The sequence below is a fragment of the Triturus cristatus genome, chromosome 3_2 (assembly GCF_964204655.1).
Source record: "Triturus cristatus chromosome 3_2, aTriCri1.1, whole genome shotgun sequence".
NCBI classification, from domain to species: domain Eukaryota; kingdom Metazoa; phylum Chordata; class Amphibia; order Caudata; family Salamandridae; genus Triturus; species Triturus cristatus.
The window spans coordinates 221411717-221430756 of record NC_140584.1 but is presented as its reverse complement, the minus strand read 5'-3'; the positions used below and the strand labels follow the sequence as shown (position 1 = coordinate 221430756).

Here is a 19040-nt window from a genome sequence, read left to right as displayed (position 1 = left end):
ACTCATTCATGCACCTATGCACTACGTCATACCCCCCACCGAACCATGCAGACACTCAGACTAATACTCAAAAAAACCAACTAATAACCTATATAGACACCCATGTAGCTACTCACCAACCCATGCAGCCACTTATACACAAAGTGAGAGACTGATACAGATATTTACATATTTAAATATTACTCACTAAGCCATGTATTCACTATGATACACTTAATCAGTCAGTTACACAATCAATTTTTCAAAAAGAAATCATCCATTTAGACAGTAATATACCCATTTATTCTTCTATCAACCTTGAGATATACATATATAAAACATATTTAATTTTCAGAAAAACACACATTCACTGGATGATGTCATCAGTGATGTCATCAGTGATGTCATTTGAGATGTCATCAGTGATGTCATGAGTGATGTCACTGACCATGTCATGAGTGATGTAATATGTGACGTCATCAGCAGTGCATTGCGGGCGCGCGAGTTATAGTTAGCTGAACTAACTATAACGGGGCAATTTCATTGGTTTTTTACGAGTAAAATGTCCAGCTAACTATAACATGTGTGAAACCTATGGTTTTTTCACTGAATTTCTAAGGTTTTTTAAATGCTAATTCCTAACTATAACGTGTGTGAAACCTATGGTTTTTTCAGTGATATATATATATATATATATATATATATATAAAATAAAAAAAACAGGATTGAGGTACATTAGACTTAAACATTTTCATTTAAAAAACCTTTAAAATTCACTGAAAAAAAACATAGATTTCAGGTACGTTATAGTTAGAAATTAGCTTTTAAAAACCATAGAAATTCACTGACACAACCATAGGTTTTAGGAACGTTATAGTTAGTTTGACACTTCACTCGTACAAAACCATAGAAATTCCGGCATTATAGTTAGTTCAGCTAACTATAACTCGCGCCCCCGCAATGCACTGCTGATGACGTCACATATTACATCATTCATGACATGGTCAATGACATCACTGATGACATCTCAAATGACATCACTGATGACACCATCCACGTGAAAATCTGATGCACCTCCTCACACCTGAATATAACCTTTGATACACCCACTCTAAAATACAGACTACCATTTTTGAAAAAACAGACACATCAATACCAGTTACTAAATATGCACTGACTGATTCCTAGGTCTACACATACATCCACTCATTCACCCATACAGTCACTCATACATGCTGTCACTCATCAATACAACACTATCATATGCACTCATACACCTATACAGACACGCACAGTGCCACATATCCACTTAGTGAGTCATGCAAAGAATCAATCATACTTCCATTTACTCACCTATACAGTTATACAGACACAACCTCACTTATTCATACAGATAAAAACGCATAATTAATGTCTTATAGAATCACTGATATAAATAAACTCATCCATGCAGCCACTCACAATTACTGACTCTCACATATAGTTATTTATATACACCATCACTTACATATACTGCCTTTTACATATGTGGTTACTTGCACATGTACCACTGAGACATCCATTCACTCACCAACACACCCATGCATACACTCACCCACCCATACAGCTGTTTCCACATGCACCCTTGAATCCATACACCCAGTGAACCAAGCACTCACACTTTTATGCAGTCACACACCTCCCACACACCCACACACACACACACACACTCAGGCAGCCATACAAATACTCAGGCAAGCAATCAATAACCCATATAGACGCTCATGCAGCTACTCACCAACCCATGCAGCAGCTTACACAACAACAGACAGACTGATACAGACTTTCACACAGTTTAGTCACTAACCCATTCATTCAGTATGACACATTTAATCGCTCACTTATACAGTCAGTCACATACCTACTAAATCCTCCATACAGACACTGATACACCCACACATTCCTCAATATAGCTTGGCAAATATATAAAACAAAATTAAACTTTACAGAAACACACAGTCACTGGATGATGTCATCAGTGATGTCATTTGAGATGTCATCAGTGATGTCATCAGTGATGTCATCAGTGATGTCACTGACCATGTCATGAATGATGTAATGTGATGTCATCAGCAGTGCATTGCGGGGGCACGAGTTATAGTTAGCTGAACTAACTATAACGCCGGAATTTCTATGGTTTTGAACAAGTGAAATGTCGAACTAACTATAACGCTCCTGAAACCTATGGTTTTCTCAGTTAATATATATATATATATATTCACTGAAAAAACAATAGGTTTTAGGGGTGTTATAGTTAGCTGGACATTTCACTCGAACAAAACCATTGAAATTCCTCCGATATAGTTAGTTGTACTAACTACATCTCGCGCGCCCGCAATCCACTGCTGATGATGACACATATTATATCCTTCATGACATGGTCAGTGACATCACTGATGACATCTCAAATGACATCACTGATGACATCACTGATGACATCATCCAGTGAATGGGGTTTGGTTCGTTATTTAAATATGTATTATATATATATAGCAATTTGCATTGAAGAATGAGTGGATATATAAATATAAATATCTGGATGGAGGATTTAGTAGCAGTGTGATTGACTGTTTACTTGACTAATTTATAGTGTCTCACTAAATATATTGGATAGTGACTAAACTGTGTGAGAATCTGTATCACTTTGTCAGTTGTTGTGTAAACTGCTGCACCAGTTGGTTACTAGCTATGTGAAAGTCTATATTATTTATTGATTAGTTAACTGAGTATTTGTATGGCAGAGTGAATGTGTGTGTGGTTCGGTGGGGGGGGTGTGACGCCCCAAAGATGTGTGAATAGTTGATTCAGTAGGTATATGAAGTTAAAACTACATGTTATAACAGTTGTTTGGGTGAGTGAATATCTTTATGGGTGTGGCGATGAGCCAATATATGTCTCAATGGTACATGTCCAACAAACTAGGAAAATAAAAGCCAGTGTATGTGCAGTTGTTGTATATAAATAAGTATACATAAGACTCAGTGATTGTATGAGTGACTGTATGGATAACTGTATACTTGTAATAGTGTTTTTATAACACTCTAATTATGAGTTATTATCTATATGAATAGATGAAGTGGTGTTTTTATAAGTGTATAGCTAAGTAAAAGTAAGTATGATCCATTTTTTGCATAAGTGAGTAGGATAACTTCATAAGTGATTAGGATGTGTGCTGGTGTGTAATGTCGATATAGGTGTATAAGTATATTTGATAGTGTTCTATTGATCATTGACAGCATGTATGAGTGAATCTATAGGTAAGTGATTAGATGTGTGTATAGATCTAGGAATCACTGAGTGGGTGTTTAGAAACTTGTATTAGTGTGTCAATGGTTTTAAATTTGGCACTCTGTATTTTACAGTGAGTGATGAAAGGTTATACTAGTGTATGATGAGGTGTATCTAATTGTCACGTGGATGTCATTTGAGATGTCATCAGTGATGTCACTGACCATGTCATGAATGATGTAATATGTGACATCATCAGCAGTGGATTGCGGGCGCGCGAGATGTAGTTAGTACAACTAACTATATCGGAGGAATTTCAAAGGTTTTGTTCGTGTGAAATGTCCAGCTAACTATAACACCCCTAAAACCTATTGTTTTTTCAGTGAATTTCTAAGGTTTTTTAAATGCTGATTCCTAACTAAATCAGGCCTGAAACCTATGGTTTTTTCAGTGAATTTCAAAGGTTTTTTAAATGCTAATTCTTAACTATATCAGGCCTGAAACCTATGGTTTTTTCAGTGAATTTCAAAGGTTTTTTAAATGCTAGTTCCTAACTATATCAGGCCTGAAACCTACGTTTTTTTCAGTAAATTTCAAAGGTTTTGTAAATGACAATTTTTAATGTATTAATTGTTATACTGATTTTTTTTATACTGATTTACTACATTTTTTAAACTATTTATTTTTAGATATATTTTTTTTAATTACATTATAATTACATTATACATTACAATACAAAATATACTTTCTCAGAATGAATTACTTTAGTTTAAATACTTTGCAAATAGGCAATAGACTTTTAAGTACAGTAGTTACAGTTGTTGCCATCGGCAACACAATTTCAAACCCAATGCAACATTGAGCTCAATGTGAATTTCTAGTCAAATGCAATTAGTTACTTTATGGATTACTTTTCTAACCACAGGACTGGATCCTAGATTCAGTCCTTGGACATCTCCTGTAAACAGTTGAGTAAAAGCGTTTTGGTTACAGTAGTTATTCTTAAGGAATATTATTGTTAAAAGTTGACACTTAGAACATTTTTCACATAGAATCACCAAGGTTATCCTATGGCAGAAAATTCACTTAGCAGGTAAGTAGTGTTATCGTTACTTTTTCTTACTCAGTGGTGGATCCTGGATCCAGCACTGGCCAATCTCCTGTAAACAGTTGAAAGAATGTGTTTAAGTCATACAGACGATTTTTTAGGAATGTTTTTAGTTTGTGAAAATAGACTCAATGGATTCCTATGGAAGGAAATACAAGTTACTGGTAAGTACGCTTAGAATTACTTTTCAGAGTCAGTGCTGGTCTAAAAGATGAAGCCCTGGGTTCTCTCCTGATAACAGGTGAGTAAATCGAAATTCGTAGTTCAGCTGATTTTAGAGGAATATTTGTAAGTTTCAAAAATGGACACTTAAAAACTTTTCTGCTGAAAACCACACAATGGATTCCTATGGAAGGAAATACAAGTAACTGGTAAGTACGCTTAGAATTACTTTTCAGGGTCAGTGCTGGGCTAAAAAATGCAGCACTGGGTTCTCTCCTGATAACAGGTGAGTAAATCGGAATTCGTAGTTCGGCTGATTTTAGAGGAATATTTGTATGTTTCAAAAATGGACACTTAGAAACTTTTCTGGTGAAAACCACACAATGGATTCCTATGGAAGGAAATACAAGTTACTGGTAAGTACGCTTAAAATTACTTTTCAGAGTCAGTGCTGGGCTAAAAGATGCAGCCCTGGGCTCTCTCCTGATAGCAGGTGAGTAAATTGGAAATCGTAGTTCGGCTGATTTTAGAGGAATATTTGTACAATGGTGAAGGAAGGGGGCGTGGCCTGAGGTGACGTGTACAAACACGCCCTGTGGAGCATTTTAAGTTGGGGAATTAATTCCTCTTCAATCCTGAGGTCCCCTGGGGGCCAACTAGCCCACCAAGTACCTCCAGTATGCGCCAGGGAGCTGCATTGCAGAGGTGTTCAGAGGCCACGCCCCTTTTTACAACACTCTGCAACGCAGCTCCGTGGCGCTTACTGGAGGTACCTGGTGGGCTAGTTGGCCCCCAGGAACCCCCAGTATTCAAGGGGAATTGCAAGTGCAATGAGGGGGCGTGGCCTCCGGCCCGATCCCTTCTTCTTTTTTTTCTTTTTTTTTAGAAGGGGGGCTGTGTAGCCCCCCTTTTTCTAATTTATTGGCCCTGGGGTCCCCATCCCCCAGGGCCTGCCCCCAATTTCTTTTTTTTTTATAAAAAAAACCAAAAATCGGAAAGGGGGCCCCTCCCGAGGCCATAATTAGCCTCGGGGAGCCCATCCCCCGGGGCATGGCACTTTTTTTTTGTTTGTTTTTTGGAGGGGGCTGCCTTGCCCCCTTCCTGTGGCCCCTTTTGGCCCCGGGGACCCCATCCCCTGGGCCGTCTTTTTATATTTTTTAAGGAGGGGGCCGTGTGGCCCCCCTCCCGGGCCACTACTGGCTCCGGGGACCCCATCGTCCGGGGCCTGGCCACCTCATTGGGAACCATAGGGGGGTCCCCAATCCCCCCACGGTCCCAGCCGGCTCCCCGCCTTCTGCGGGAGCCGGCATTGCTTTTCCACATGGGGAGCAGCTAACATGCTGCTCCCCATGTGGAAAAGCAATCTGCTTTGCTTCATTGAAGCGAGAGCAGGTTTCCCTGCTCTCGCTCCAATGAAGCAAAGCAGCTCCCGCCCTGCCATTGCAAACAGCAGTGTCCCGGGGGTGGGAACCCCGGGAACACTGCAGGAGCCGGCCCTGGGGGGTGGCGGTCCCCAGGGCCATCATTGGCTCCAGGGGGGGCCGTGTCGCCCCCTCCCACTTAATTTAAAGCCCCGGGGGGTGGTGGTCCCCGGGGCTTGGGTGTCAGCAACGGACCCCCTATGTTAAATAATTAGTGCCCCGGGGAGGTGGCGGTCCCCGGGGCATGTGGGGGGGCTCAAGCCCCCCACACAGGGTTTTTTTGTTTTAAAAAAAACAAGCCCGGGTGGTGGCGGTCCCCGGGGCTGCAGGGGGGCCATGAGCCCCCCGCATACATTGACATAAAGCCCCGGGTGGCGGTCCCCAGGGCTTGGGGGGGCCTTTGAGCCCCCCCACCGATGTATAATAAAGCCCCGGGGGTGGCGGTCCCCGGGGCTGGGAGGGGCTGAGAGCCCCCCCCATAATTCAGATAAGCCCCGGGGGTGGCGGTCCCCGGGGCCCCTCTGGGCCCCCCATTATAATATACATATTGCCCCCGGGACTTGGCCCCCCCAGGAGCTAAATAAAAATGAAGCGTAGGAGTCCGCACTTCGTTTTTTTTTCGGCAGCGGGATGCGCAGATCCTAAGCGCATCCCGCGATTAAAAAAATATATATATATTTTTTTGGCCTTGGGGGTCCTTGTGGAACCCCCTGAGCAGGCCTAGGGGATCAGGGTGTTTCTACCCTGCCCCCTTGTCGCGTTTTGTGCCTTTTTTGGGGGGGTTTCTTGTGACTCGGTTCTACCGAGGCACAAGAGGGCTGCCAACACTTCCTGATTCAGAGTGTTGGCAGCCAATTAGCATTCAGCTCGTGCTCGGGAGGGTGCGGGGAGGGTGCGCGGATCCTCCGAGGCCATAGATATATCTATCTGTTTAACTCTAATTTTCTCAGGAACTACTGAATGGATTTACACCATTTAAGCAAAAGGCACGAGTCTGAATTGAGGACTACCTCCGTTCAGCAGTTCGGGCTGTACCTGCGTCAACAGGTCCTATGGGAAAATGCATGGGGAAAACGTGTTTTGGGACCCCCCTTTTTTCTCGGCCCCAGCTTGACGTATCACCGTTACATTTTCAGGATAGGAGCGGACCGGAACTGGCCAAAAGTTTGGAAAATTTCGCGAAGATTCGTCAATCGGCGCCAACGTTATTCCAAATAGAATGTTGCGGATTTCCTATGGAAAATAGGTCCTAACTATATCTACCTACTGGCGACCGCCAATAGGTAATAGATATATATATATACATAAATATATCAAAACCAAGTTTGTCCATGAGTTTGAAGACGCACTCCCACTCAGGTAATGGTGTAATGAGGCTAAAAAAATTACATTTGGCACTGAAGCTCCTTTCTTTCGCGTTTCAGACCTTCCTTGCTCTTTTGGTCACAGGCAGAAATACAGCTTTACACAAACACCCCTGCAACACCTTCTAATAGCATGATAATTAGCAGTATTGCCCTCTATTGGGCCTTTCAAGTGAGCTTTTGAACTTTACAGTGAATGCTGGGATTCGCAGTGTGAGCAGTTTTAAAAAAAATGATCTTTAGTAGGTGTGCCCTACCATATAAAATCATTTCCGTAATTGATTGACTCTGAATTCTTTGTAGTCAAGCTGCGGAACGGCAGCGTGAGCAGATTTTATTCGACAAATGACACTGTAATGCTAACTGGAGGGCTATGAATTATGGAAATGATTTTATATGGCAGTGCACACCTACTAAAGGAAATAAAAAAACTGCTAGCACTACGAACCTGACAGATCTGATTGGCTGCCACCACATCAACAAGGATGTAGCGGCAGCCATCTTAGGACGGAGTCTTACAAATACAAAAAAAAATAGACAAAAGGGGGCAGGGTAGGGACACCCCCTAAGCCTGTTGGGGGTAGGGGGATCCCAGGGGAACCCCGCCTGTGGTACAAAGTTTTTTTTTGCTTTGCCTAATTTACTGAGCATCCGTAAATCTGAGACACAATGTCAAAATAAAAAATTAAAAACAAAGGTGTGATACCCCACCCGCCTGACAGATAATAGCATAAAGGGGCATTAGCCCACTCTCTCCGATCCTGAAACAGCCAGAGAGACTCCATACCCCGGGGCCTGCGTTAAAGTAACACAAACCAGACACAAACATGTTGACAATCTGGGCCTGCATGTATATTTAAATGCACAAGACTCTGCAGGAAGCCTGCATGAACATTTGTGAGGGCCCTGAAGGCCCTCCTCATAGTTGGCGGTATTCCTGTTGTGTGAAACACAGCAACCACTTTTTGCGGCGGGAATAAGGTGCCTCATCCACAACTGCACCTGATGCACATGACGTGTGCGCGCACAGGCTCACAATGTGGGGCACATCATGATGGGTCCCATCCTGGTTGGCACCCTTCCACAGAGGTCCATGGCAGTGATTGGGGCTAGATTACATTAAACAACAGACTTGAATGCTAACTAGATAACTATAGAGAGTTAAAGCATACATTGCAGACAGGGCTACACTGAGAGACAGTGAACGCACCACTCCATGAATGCTTCTGTGCTGCTCAGTCTGCATAATTTTGAGTCAGTGTAGTTGTAAGATTTCACTCTTGAAGGGGTGCACAGCCCCAGATGTGTGCCCCACCGCATCTGTTGCTAGCAAACATGTTTCATATGACAATTATCATACCAGACACCCCAATGAATATATATGCACAAATAATAAGTAAGGTGTATAAAACATTACTTGCCGACTGATGTAGTCAATTGCTCGTGTTTTTAGCTGCTTTGCATTGTGCAAATCTGCAAGTACAAGAATGGCAGCAACATTTTCTACTGTGAGGTTACCACTCAAAGCTTCTTCGCACATTACCTTTAGACGATCAAGTGCATACTATAGAAAACAAAATAATTATAGTAACTCATCGAACTGAAACGTAACTGTAATTCAATCCATTTAAAAATAAGTATTAGTTGTTTTTGCAAATGCAAAATATTAATTCTCACAAGTAAAGCTAAAACATTATGTTTTTTTTTACATTATTCAAGTGTGTCAAAAATCTTCACGGTCTACAAATAAGGTTAACAGGATCATATAAAGCCTTACAGAAACTAAAGGAATAATGATAGAGGCTGATCTGCAATCACTGGCTCCTGGCTGACGTGTTACATTGAGAACAACAATGATGCACTAGAATGCGTTCATAAGTAGTTACTAGGGGTTAAGATTAATTTAAGCATCCCACCCAATACTTTTTTGTTTTCTGCACTTCAATCCCATAAATGCTACGGGAATGAGCAGACGTAATCCCATGCTCACTGTGCCACATGGCACAAGCTATACCTCAATGATGAGGCCTAAACCGTTATTAGGTTACTTGTTTTTCTTGCTCAGAGGGGACTTGCCCAGGAGTTGAGCCATAAGTGTTCCTCTGGGAGCAGGATCAAGGATAAGTTGCATTTGGCCAGTTCCTCTACGAGACGGCAGGGTGAGTAAAAAAAAAACAATGAACTGGGGTGTGACGCCAAGTAATTACCAGCAGATGAGATTTATTCAAGCATTCCACCCATAATTCTTTTTTTATCTCGAAAATGTAACTGCAACATATTACTCCCAACTTTACAGATTTAGGACCAAATGTATTAACATTGGGGATAGTAATTTTTAAATTGCACTTTCTATGAATCACAATTAGGAAATCGCTGTTCTTAATGTATGCAACTTCCATAATTAAATTATCGATTCCTAGTGGGTCATAAATCGACCTACCTCATGAATATCAATGAGGTTCGTCACAGTTTGTGACCTATTAGGAATGATAATCATCACAGGGAATGTGGACCGCTAGGGTCAGCAGAACCACCACGTCTGTGATGTATTTTAAATAAAGCAATCTTTGTTCTTGAAATGCAGACTGAATCGTTTTTATTTTTTAACATTCTCAAAGGGTAAGAGGTCTTTCAGGGACCTCTTCTTATCTCTGAGTGGGTTACCCTAAATTTTGAATTGGTGGTAAAATATTCATGTTTTGTCACCAGAATTCGGTCGTAAAACATTAATACATATGTTGAGACAGAAAAGTCTTCTGCATGGTAAAGACGTGTACCCCTGCTCTGAGTGCCCACCTAAACAGTTGTCTGGATGCCCGGTGCTGAGTTTTTGGAATCATAGGCAAACATGGACCAAGCGTGTGCCCCATGACATAGGCCTGTCTGATGGATTCAGGTCTTGTTGGAGCGGGAGGGGTGCACAAAGCGCTACCCTCAAAGTGGGTGGAAGGCTACGGCCTTTACCAGGAGTTAAGCAGCATGTGCACAGATGTGGCAGCATACTGTTTAGTGAACAGGGCCTTTTCAACTCTGTCACAGGAGTGAGGCCTACAGGCTCACTCACCTTTTTCAAAGTTCAGTTGCTGTGTGCTTGTTAATATTGATGTCAATGTACGCAATGATCCGTCTGCATAAAAAATAAATCAAATCTCTGTTGTTGAAATGAACCAATATGACCTCTCAATTTACCCTGAGTCAGAAATATGTGGTGAGGCAGATCCTGCGACCTAGGCCTGAGGCAACTGATTGACAGATCACAGGTGGGGTTGCATGTAACCAGCAGAACAAATGCGCGAACAGGAAAAACCCAGATTAGTCCCACAGATAGAAAGCGACAACACAATGGTCCGGGGAGATTAGTCTCAATAAAACGCACATGGCAGAGGGGGGCGCATTTCCAAAACATCATAAACGTATATGCCACATGAAGTTAGGAAGACTCTGCCAATCAGGACACAGCACGTGCAGTGATCACTCACTCCCCATGCCGGACATCTGGACACATAACCCACTCGCCCATGTTGTTTCCACGCAAGGTCAAGACCCACCTTTATTTTTTTATCATGTGGGAGCAATTTATGGCTCCATGACTAGGCCCCCATTCCTCTCCCGAAAATGGATATATGAATTGTTTTATGATGCTCCAAGAAATTTACATAAAGGCACTCAAAACAATTGTACTTTGAGTCAAACCTCATACCCGTTTCTGTATGATGTACTTCCGGCCGCACTGGTTAATTATACCAACTGTTCCTGTTTTGCCAAACGCCTCTAGTCTATTTTTTCAAGGTAAATTCATATTTGAGCACCATTCTGGCAAGCTAGCCATGAGAAATTGGTGCTTCGGACCAGACTGCAGTCGAAGGAAAGGACCCCGCTCAGACGGATTCACACCTGCACAAAAAGGAAGGTGGGCAGGTGTCACAATTAACTGAAAGTTCTGCAGAATCCGCAAGGAGGAGGTCCGTCCTGAGGCCGCTGTCAGTGGGTAAGAGACTACATCTGATCCTCAGTCCCAGCATTTAGCGTATGGCTAACTAGGAAGAAGAGCAAAAAGTTGGGGGCTTAGTAACCCCTTTCTCTAAGTCACCCCCACCATGAGTTGTCTTGGTTACCCTTGTCTTGATCAAGTGGTCTGCCTTCTTCCTAAACTGTTGAGGAGAAACTAGACATAGACCTACCAGGTACTGATGTAATTTCTTAGGAACACAGTTACTCAATAGATGCTCTTTCATAAAAAGATTATAAAGCCCATCACGGTCTTGCACCTTGTTACCTTTAACCAACCACCTACTGTTTTCACTGAGAAGTCTACAAAATCTACCCAGGCCGTTTTATTCGTGTCTCCCTGAATATTATCCTGTCTTCCTCAGTGGTGAGTCCAAAGCCTTAAATCAGAGTATCGTTCATGAGGTCAAAAGACTCAGCATCTGTCATATTTTCCTGAGACCACCTCCCAGAGCACAGAGTGCCAATACTTTCGGTTGAGTCTCCTCATTTTATAAGCCCTCTCAAACGCTGTAAATAATTTGGTGATATTATCACCCGCTACATTGTTGGGAAAAATCCCTTTGGGGATCTTAGATTCAAAAGCTTCTTCTTTCTCCCTAGTTAAAATGTTGTTGCCACCAGAGATGGGTCCTAACCATTCTCAGCTCTTCCTTTCTCTACAGCCAGGATTTTGGTGTCTTCTTGGCTAGTCTTTCGAGAGCAGGATCCTCCTCTGGGAGGTCTTTTCTCTCTAGGGGAGGAGGCTATAAGTTCTACTCACTTCCACTGTCTCCCTCCTGACCCTCAGGGGGAACAGTATCATCCTCTGGATGTGTTTTGCCATACTCTGCCAAGCGCTCCTGGAGCTTTGCCTTGGTAGGAGTTGAGACAGTTTTTATTTTATAGGTTTTACACATGCTCCTTAAATGCTGCATTGAAAAGCTGCAGATAAGAGGACAAGTTGAGGTCCTGAACCAGATCTCCTGTAGAAGACCTTGTTACTAAACCTTAGACCTTTTCAGAAAACAACAAAAAATCCTAAAATAGGCTTTCAAGCCTAGCTAGTAGTATACTTTTTAAATTCTAAACAGTTTCACTGTGGACTTAACATAAGGCCCTAACAGCTAAGTTTTAAACAATTTAGAATAAACATCGGAATCGGAAAACGCTTTTAATTAATGGCAATTTTGGATTCCTTAGTGGAATTCATGGATGCAGAATTCCTATAGCCTGAATCCCAGAACACATTGTTTGGGGTCAAAGACAACAAGTTTTCATGTTTATTTAGTCATTGGGGAAATAGGCCCAACGCCCAGCAGCACATGCCCTTTGGCTGCCAGTTTACATCACCACAATATGGATCATGGAAGGGCATTGTCTGCAGTTAAGGTAATATTTACGTCAATATGCCAATTGTGTTCGAGCTTGCATTTATGGTTCACTAATGATAAACTTAACTTTCACTAATACAAAGTCTTTCCTATTAGGGTGAGTGCTCTAAGGGAATGTTGTACATTCAGACTGAACTACAGACAATGCTTTGAGTATAAAAATGTTTTTGTAAAGTTTAATAATTAGGCTACATACAATGCTCCCAGGATGTTACACGACTGGACTTTGGAATCTGAGCTAGTGCTATCTACCCCTTCAAAAAGCTTTTTTAGAATTTCTTCCTACACTGGGATTTGTTTCTGCCCCTTGAGCCAATCTGGTCTGTCCAGGAAGGGGGAATATTTAGAACTCGATGCAAATTCATATGGGTAAATAGATGTGCAGTGTTAAAATTGACTGGTGTAGCTCTGCAAATGAAACCATCCTTTGAGATGGATTCCATGATTGGTGTTTTCATAAATTGCAGAATTAGTCATTAGAGAGCCTTACTGTCACGAATAATTATGAGCACGAGTGGCCCTTTGCACTTGTCCAAACAGCTACTCACACACCCACTTATTCGCCTATACATCTACTCACACACCCATTTACTCTCCCACACTTCCTTGAAACAGAGCCAGTCACTCACCCATACAAGCACTCACATGCTCCCTCACACCCTCATATACCAATTTCATACCCATTCACTCATCCATACAAGCACTCACACATCCGCTCACTCCCTCATGCATACAATCACACAGCCACTCAATCACCCATACAGCCAATGACAAACTCAGTCACTAAGTCATTCACACAGCCTTTCACTCACCAACACAGCTACTCACATTCCTACTTATACACCTATCCAGACACTCACACACCCACTTACACATACATACCAGCACACGGATACACACAGTTACACAGCTACTCACATAATTTATGTTAGAAATCGAATCAATCATTAGTAGTATAGTAAGTATACTAATTTATCTTATGTAGTACTTTGGTACTTATGTTCAACAGTCAAAGTTTTAGAAAAAAGTACTCACTGGGTGATATCATGAGTGATGCAATATGTGAGGTGATAAGCAGTGCACTGTGGGTGCACAAGTTATAGTTACCTCATGTAACTATAACTGCTGAATTTCAGTTTTTTTCTAATGAAATCTGAGCCTAAATATAAGATCCATGTGACCTTTAACCTTTTTTCAGTGAATACATATATCTTACCCATAGTTATAGTTAGGATATATCTAGCTCTAAATATACATAGATCTATATATACATACATAGATATATATATACATACATACATATATATATTCACTTAAAAAACCATAGGTTTCACACGTTATAGTTAGGTGGATATTTCACTCGTAAAAAACCAATGAAATTCCCCCGTTATAGTTAGTTCAGATAACTATAACTCGCGCGCCCGCAATCCACTGCTCATGACGTCACATATTACATCACTCATGACATGGTCAGTGGCATCACTCATGACATCACTGATGACATCATCCTTGTGATAGAGTGGCGGTCGCGCGAGTTATAGTTATCTGAACTAACTATAACGGGGGAATTTCATTGGTTTTTTACGAGTGAAATACCCACCTAACTATAACGTGTGAAACCTATGGTTTTTTAAGTGAATTTGCAAGGTTTTTTAAATGCTAATTCCTAACTATAACGTGTGTGAAACCTATGGTTTTTTCAGTGAATTTGTACGGTTTTTTAAATGCAAATTTATTTATGTATTATTATTTTTTTTATATATTTATTTTACAATAAACTACGTATTAATTTTTTGGGGGGTTTTTCACCGTGCGCGCACAGTGCGCGCACCCCCGCGATTTAAAAAAAAAAATAAATTAAAACAAATTTCTTCAGGGACCCCCTGACAAAGGCTAGGGGTCAGGAACTCTCTACCTTGCACCCTTTTCACGTTCGTCACCTTCCTTTTTCACTCTCGCACTGAAAACAAACAAAATGGCGGCCGACACTTCCTGATTTCGACCGATTCGAACGTTGACTAACATGTAACCACCAATCAGAATTACGCTCGCGCACGTTAGGGTGCTCGCACGGTGCGTGCACGGTGCGCGCTTATAGATATTTATATGCTTTTAAATGCTATTTTCTCAGGAACTACTGAACAGATTGACAGCACACCTGCAAAAGGCACTTCCCTGACCTGAGGACTACCTCTCTACCAAATTTCAAGTAATTCTGTTCAGCCGTTCGGGCTGTACCTTCGACTAAAGGTCCTATGGAAAAATGCATGGGGAAAACGCGTTTTGGGACCCCCCTTTTTTCTCGGCCCCCGCTTGACGAATCACCCCGAGACTTTCAGGGTAGGAGCTGAACGGAGCGCCCCATTAGTTTTGAAAATTTCGTGAGGATTCGTCAACTGGCGCCAAAGTTATTCAAAATAGAATTTTCAGATTTCCTATGGAAACTCGGTCCTAACTATAACTATCTACTGGCGACCGCCAGTAGATAATATATATATATATATGTATATATATACATACGTAGATATATATATACATACATAGATATTTCTACTGAAGAAATCAAAAGGTTACATGGACATACTATAATATGGGTGCCCTAGTCCCACCCAGGGCACCCATTCACCGCAAATAGGGACCGCGGGCGGAGCCTGAAGGCCCTCTCAATCCCTTTGGGCTCCCCGTCTCCTGCGCGAGCCGACATTGCTTTTACAGAGAGGGGAGCTCCTCTCTGTGATAGCAATTGTGCTCTACCTCCAGAAAGAGAGAGCATTTTTTTATGGTCCTGCTTGCTAGAAGTGGAGCACAGTTTGGTGGTAGCAGTAAGGGTCCCGCCAAGCCATAACAACAATTTGGTGGAAGCAGTAAGGGTCCCGCCAAGCCATAGCAAACAGCTATGTCCAGGAGGTGGGCACCCTGGGACATAGCAGGAGCTGGCCCTGTGAGGTGGTGGTCCCCAGGGCCATGCATGACTCCACGAGGGGGGGCCTTTTTTGTTAGAATTTGCTCCGGGGATGTGACGGCCCTCCTCACATGACTTAAAATAAAAGCCGCAGGGAGGTGGCGATCCCCTGAGCTGGGGGGTCTAAAAAGCCACTCAATAAATAAATAAGCCCCAGGGAGGTGGTGGTCCCCAGGGCATGAACCCCAGGAGGGGGGTGCTGTGCAACCCTCCTTATTAAAATGCCCCCAGACCCCCGGCCCACCCGAGGGGTGATTAGAAAAAAAGGGCGAGAGCCTGTGCTTAGCTTTTTATTCTTCTGCGGGATTTGTGGATCCAGCGTGACTCCTGCCTAACATTTATAAAAAAAGAATGCTTTTTTGGCCCTGCAGGGTCCTTGTGGGACCACCCCACTCCCCCCAAGAGGCCAAGGGAGTCAGGGCCTTTCTTCTTTTTTTTTGTGACTCGGCTCAACATAGTCACAAAATGGCTGCCAACACTTCTTGGTTTGAAGAGTTGGCGCGCAATCAAATCTCAGCACGATATAGGGAAGGGTCACGGATCCTCTGTGTCCTAGATATAAAACTGGAAATTTCTTTATATAACTACAGAACTACTAAACGGATTTACACCAAATCATAAGAAAGCACTTCCCTAAACCAACATCTACCTTCATGCCAAATTTGATGTAATTCTGTTCAGCAGTTCCGGCTGTAGCCGTGTCTAAAAGGTCCTCTGGAAATGAACATGGGGAAAACATGTTTTGGTACCCCCCCCCCCCTTTTTCTTGTCCCCCGCTTGACGGATCACCCTAAGTCTTTTAAGACAGCAGCTGAATTGACTGTATCAACCTAAGGTTAAATCTTCAAGCATGAACTTGAAATAGAGTCTGTGTTTTGCAAATGTAACCACCAATTAGTCAACATGGTTTCTCTTTACTATAATCAACAACATTCTTTATTTCACTATAGGCACTATTGTCACAAGCACCATCACTTCCTTGTTTTATGGCGCACCTACTTGCATATCTGTGTATGTGACTACTATTGTTGTAACAGTGATTAAATAACTCTTAACTCAGTACATATATTTTTTGTTATTCTTGACTTTGTAGCTGAGTACCCAAGTACTTCTGCCAAGGGAACCACTGTCATCTATTTCTACCTATTTACTCAAGTCACCCAGGATTACAGAGTTGCCGTCAATGACTTTCCTAATTGTAAATCTAAGGCAAATTAAAATCCCAAACAGATGAACGTATCAATGGGAAAAGGTCATTTTTTCCCAACAATTACCTTGTCTGCTGCAGCTAACAAGTTGTCTGCGATTTGTTTAAGATTTGGCGGCGATTTTCCAGTGTAAATGAATCCCATCAATTCTTTAAACACAACTGGATCGACATCTTTTATATGTACTCTGTTCTAAAACAACCATCAAAGTCACATTATGAACACTATATATATGTACGGCTATTTATAAAATATACATAAACATGGATTTAGAACATATCTACTTGTAAAGAAGTATTTGCAGATGATTCTGTGTTTTTGAACAATCAACTGTTGCCTTTAAAATATTAATCCAAATTCATGCTTCTCATAAAGGTACCATGGAGTTATTGTAATTGTCAACTTTGTATCATAATAAAGGAGCTATAGAAGGAGAAAAGAATTAGTGTAAAGAATGAGTGTAGGATGGAGATGAAAAGGATACAGGTATGGTAAATATGCTGTTGCCAGAAGTGACAGTGGATGGTATGGTGTCCAAGTAAGGAGTGCTTATGACCTTGACAAAAAAACTTTTAAATTGATCAATGCACTAACAATACAATGGACAGGTTATTTACCTTCAGTAATGCTATTTCTGGTGGATTATCTACCTAACTGCAGAAATCCTCATTTTGGGAATCCCCGTGGCACCAGATTGGATTCAAAAACATTCTTCAAAAGTGTTGGCAGGAGACACCATTGGCCACCACCCTATGTCATGAGTTAATTCTGCTTCCACACATGATGACACAGCACTGCATAAAGGCGCTACGCCTGCACTTTGACATCAGTTTATGCGATTACACTTATTGCGCAGTCAGTTGCAGAGTAAGACTGACAAATTACAGATATTGGAGGAGGGCCAGCAGTGAGCAATCTGCGTTTAGAGTATCTACCAGAAAGTGTTACCAAAAGTAAGTAATTTGTTTTTGATAGATACCTTTAACCGCAGATTCATCACCTTGTGACTCAATACCAAAGCAATGCTCCTTCAATAATGCAATAACGTAAGGAACTGAGGAGCAGAGATGGAGAGCAACTTGGGTCTAAGGTACAAGAAGACTAGCAAGACTGAGCAGGTAAAGTGACATTTCTAGGGGAAATGAGTTGATACAATAGTGCCTGGTCAAAGCATGGACGATCACCTACATGGTGGTTTGGCCAGATTCCAAAACAAGAACACCCCAAACTAGGGTCATAGTAGCACGCTTTGCCTTGGTGAAATGAGCCTGGCTAAATGGCTAAAATAACATCCAATGAAGTTTTTATCTACAGCATTAAAGGCCAAGATGGTACCCTTGATAATAGATTGGGTATGTTTAATTTTGAAGCTTTTCATAGTCATTGTAGATATTAGAGAGAATGGTTTTATCAGTTGTTCTTATATGTACGACTAATTAAAAAGGCAATTTATATATGAAATAAATTGGAATATTGAGACCGACTTTGAGTTTGTTCATTTTTAATTTGTTAACAGAAATTTTTTTTTATGTTATTTTTCCACAGAAAGTCAGATATCAGAGAATCTAAGTTTTCAAAGAAGTTGCTTGGGAGCTGATGGGGCAACATGGAATTAACAAAGAAAATGTGCCGGGCAATTATCATCATGATGCATTCCGCTCTCCTAAACCAAGTTACAAATTTAGGCGACAATGTGGAGAATAAATCCTTAACTTTTTCGAGGAGGTTATCTTCGGCCTGCTTTTTTGTGTCTTCGCATTTATTCCTAAATTGCATCCCAATGCATTTGATGGTTGCAGTGGTAATGTTTGTATGGTTTAATATTGATGAAGGGTTGTAGACTGTTTAGTGGGAATTTTCTGTTTTATCTAGATTTAGTGAGTAGCCTGATACCTTTACATATTATTTAATTGTATCTAGTATTGAGGGGACAGCAGCTTTTGCTTCTTTTGAGAAGATTAGCACATTGTCGTTATATTCCTTAACTTAGTATGGGTTACTAGCAAAAACAATTTCACTGATATTTGTATTCTTCCTGATTGCCGAAAGCAGGGGTTCAATGGCTAACAAGAATAGTAATGGTGATAGTGGACAGCCCTGTCTTGTCCCTTCTACAAGGTTTATTTTGACTGAGAGATATCTGTTTGCTCGTATTTTGGCCAGGGTTGGGTGTAAAGGGCAAAAATCA

The 19040-nt window shown here is 41.5% G+C and overlaps 1 protein-coding gene across 1 annotated transcript in view; it reads right to left on the bottom strand.

Moving 5' to 3' along the window:
- Positions 1-19040, bottom strand: part of SPOP (speckle type BTB/POZ protein) — a 203700-nt gene that overhangs the window by 75193 nt on the left and 109467 nt on the right. The window contains exons 8-9 of the mRNA XM_085647011.1: positions 16919-17044; positions 8723-8865 (exon numbers count right to left, since the gene is read on the bottom strand). Coding sequence (XP_085503137.1) covers positions 8723-8865; positions 16919-17044 — 269 coding nt within the window. The remainder of the gene's footprint in view (positions 1-8722; positions 8866-16918; positions 17045-19040) is intronic.